The sequence below is a fragment of the Colletotrichum jinshuiense genome, chromosome 4 (assembly GCF_051148585.1).
Source record: "Colletotrichum jinshuiense chromosome 4, complete sequence".
NCBI lineage: Eukaryota > Fungi > Ascomycota > Sordariomycetes > Glomerellales > Glomerellaceae > Colletotrichum > Colletotrichum jinshuiense.
In genome coordinates this window covers 4,092,455-4,095,882 of record NC_139311.1, presented here as the reverse complement: position 1 = coordinate 4,095,882, position 3,428 = coordinate 4,092,455, and the positions used below count along the sequence as shown (strand labels likewise).

The 3,428-nt window shown below is 54.0% G+C and overlaps 1 protein-coding gene across 1 annotated transcript; it reads right to left on the bottom strand.

Moving 5' to 3' along the window:
- Window positions 1-829: 829 nt before the first annotated feature.
- Window positions 830-2,194, bottom strand: EsH8_IV_001019 (velvet factor-domain-containing protein; the record flags this gene model as incomplete). Its single annotated transcript, XM_083265909.1, has 1 exon — window positions 830-2,194. One exon carries the CDS (start codon window positions 2,192-2,194, stop codon window positions 830-832), a length of 1,365 nt encoding a protein of 454 aa, XP_083124804.1.
- Window positions 2,195-3,428: the final 1,234 nt, after the last annotated feature.

Below are 3,428 nucleotides of genomic sequence, written 5' to 3'. Positions count from 1 at the left end.
GCAACGGTGAACCGGAACCCGGACAAGGATCCTCAACACTGGAGACATGGTCATGCCCAAGACAACTTCCCCAAGCGAAGTTCTCGTCTCGCGTAAAATTTCCCCTTGCTTGCAGTTTTGGTTCTGCCAGGGGGTTGTGTAGTCAGTGCCAAGACCATGTTAAGATCTCTTATCGGCCTGGAAGGGACAACCGAAATGTCACGAACCATAAACGAATGGTGGTGGGAGGGGGTGTTCGAGATAAGGCGGCGCCCCGACTTTGATTTGTCTCCATCTGGTACCTAGCGAGGTAACAGCAAACTCTGTACCCGTTCGGAAGAGAGCAAGACAGTTCTAGCTAAATGATATGCCTCTTCCCGCTGATGATGCAACCAGGCCATCAAAAGCCGACCCTCTGTCAGACTTTTGTTTCTCCATGATCATAACCCATAAAAGTTCCACTGAGGGTATACATAGACACGAGGAAATGATGAGGAAATTGAGGGAAAGAAAAAGAAAAAGAAATCAACAAAGGGAATCAACACAATAGAAGATCTCGGCTGTGGGAAATTCCTTGCCTTGCTATGCACAAAACAGGATGCCGACTTTGCCCAAGATTCGTTGCCTTCGAGAGGCGTCGGATATAAATCGAGTATTGCACCAGTCGTTCTCGTACGCCTTTATCGTAATGAACAGCCTGCGTCTGGCAGGTACTTCCAAAACAAAAACCATCGCCGCCGTGTATTCGCCGATTTTACCACCGTCTCCAACCAACGCCATGTTACACCATGCTCCATATGTAGTCCTCCCTCAATATTAGCTTGCTGGTCCGTGCTGTTGGGCCTCGGCATTATCGCTGCTTCCGCGACTTTTTGCGCTTGGTTGACGGGACGCCTTCCTCTTCGTCATCGTCGCTGTCGTCCTGCCGACGCGTGTTCTTCCCACCGGATTTCTCATTGCCTTTCTTAATAGAAATGAGGCACCCTTGCTCCTTGAGACGTTTCGTAAGCGGTGTACTGGCCTGCATGCCCGGAAAGTCCTTGGCGTTGTACACCGTGAAGACGGCACTCGTGATGATGGACCTAATAGGGGCCGTCCATTCCCCGTGCTTCGGATGAACAACGACCAAGACGAACTTGAGGCGGTAGTTGCCTGGCGTTCGGACTGACATGTCCGGAAAGCAGAAGAAGCATCCTTCCTCGCCCTTCTCGTCTTGCCCCACAAAGGGCGAGGATACTAGCGACCCCATGATTCGCTTGCCTGGCCTGACGAGATCGTCGGGCATGTTGGTGCAGTCCACTGTTCCAGACTCGTCCCAGATGCTGCAGTGGACGACATAGGATGGGTAGTGAATCTTGTCGTACATCTCATCCGGTGTCAGATCGGGATTGTTTATCCTCAGCTGGACAATGGGCGGCGGATCGATAACTCTACGGTCCCTTTCGCCGTAACCGCAACACCTTGCCGCCATGGGTTGCTGTCGGAAGAATATCTCGTAGTCGTTTTTGATCGGCTTGGCCTGGACTGCTCGAAGATCTTCGCCGCCACTTAGAAGGTCCTCAATCTTGACTCTGTCGGACTGGCTAGTGGCACTCCATGCTACCCCCGCTGTTGGAATGGTAGATCCAGATCGTACCGCAGGAATTCTCAAACTTGGTGGGGTAAAGGGAATGGCAACTTTTCCTCCCTGATATGTGTCGTTGAGTCCGCGTGGGGCACCCTGTGACGGTTGTGGCATTGAAGGAGGTTGGTTACGCTTCAGGAAGTGCGCTTCTCTCGCTGCCTGGTAATCATCATCATAAGCTTCGCCGCCCGCCGACGATGCCATTTGCGATTCGCGAGGCTGTTCCTGAGCAGAAAAATGGGGCATGGGCGCAGGCCTATACGGGTCGGCATACTGGGTAGACTGGGGTGGCGGCGCTTGGTGGTGTTGATACTGCGGTGGTTGATGGTACATTGGCGATGGAGGTTGCTGGTATTCGTGGTGATGGTGATAGTCTGGGCGATAGTACGGAGGTTGGTGATAGTCCGATTGGTGGTAATCAGGTTGATGGTCTCGTGCGACTGGCCTAGCCTGTGAGCTTGACGGGCCGTTCATCATACTCATTGGAGGCGGGAGTCGCGCAAGTTCGGGATCATAAGCGTAGTTGCCATCACCGGTTGGCCTAGGCGGACCATACGACGGCGGGGGAGCCCAGGGGAGTCTTTGGGCCATATTGTCTGCTTCCACCGGCTACCCAGCGGGATTAGATGACGTTAGAGGTCGACGGTAGGCAAGGACACGAGGAAGTGATATCGACGACGGCTGAGGCGGTGTGAAATGCTGCTAGAAGCGACTTTCCTCTTATTAGTATGAACGCCTGTTCCGGCGCAAGGCCACACATCCACGTTCTCAGTTCGAGTTGTGGCGGCCGGAGCAAACTCACAGAGAGTGGAGAGGTCTCAGGTTTTGTAGAGCCGGCCCTCGACCAACTCGAGCGTGAAAAGGATACTTTTAGCTCCGGATGCGCTCAGTGTGATCGGCGCGTGGGAGAGTGAGATATCGAATCCAGATGATCGATTTTGAGTGGATAATGGGAAAACGGTGTCGGATGGCAAATGCAGGTCAGACCACGTCCATTGGAGGTTCCTGTGAAGGAACAATGCTCGAGGAAGACAAGTCGAGAATCTGGAGAGGAGGATAGTGCTAGACGCTGCAGATGAATAGGCGGATGGGCGATAGCAGGGAGAGGCTCTTTTGTTGGTGTCTTGCACGCTAGCTCCTCGCTCCTTGGCGGACGAACGTGGTCAAACGTCTCTACCCAAGACTCGTAACAGACCAGAACAGAGACAGCCCTTTCCCTTTTCCTTTTGTCGCTGTCCAGGTCACCGGTCGAGGCACGCAGTTGAGAAACTGTCTAATCGTTATCGGCGGTGGGGATCGCGGGCATTTACATGTACGACCGGGTTAGGGCGTCGTGCGTGCGTCGCTGCTGAGAGTAAGAGTGACGAGAGTTGAACAACTGGGAAGATCCTTGTAAGAGCCTAGGCCCGTCAAACTTGGTCTGGTGGCAGTACCCAGAAACCGGGAGGAATGGTCAACAAGATGATTGAGATTCGAGTGGGCGAGACCGAATGGCGTCGATTATGGTGCCGCCTTGCATACAGGAACGGGCGAATGATGTGTGGTGCGGCAGCAGAGTGTGGACGTGAGTGTGAGAGGGTGTAAGAGGCGACGGGAGGCCTTTAGACGGTCGGATTAGGTCAGGCAGTACCAGATGAAGCGAGTGGGCATCTGCGTGGGCGTGTGTGTCGAGGAGGACGAGGGTGTGCGGTATTGGGAGTGTGCCGCGCGAAGGCAAGACAAGGCAAAGTTAGGTGGTGAAAGGAAAGAAAAGGGCAAGGCGGTGGTGGGCGACGGCGCGCGGGGGGGTTGTCAGCACGTATGTATATGAAGCTGCGGACAACTG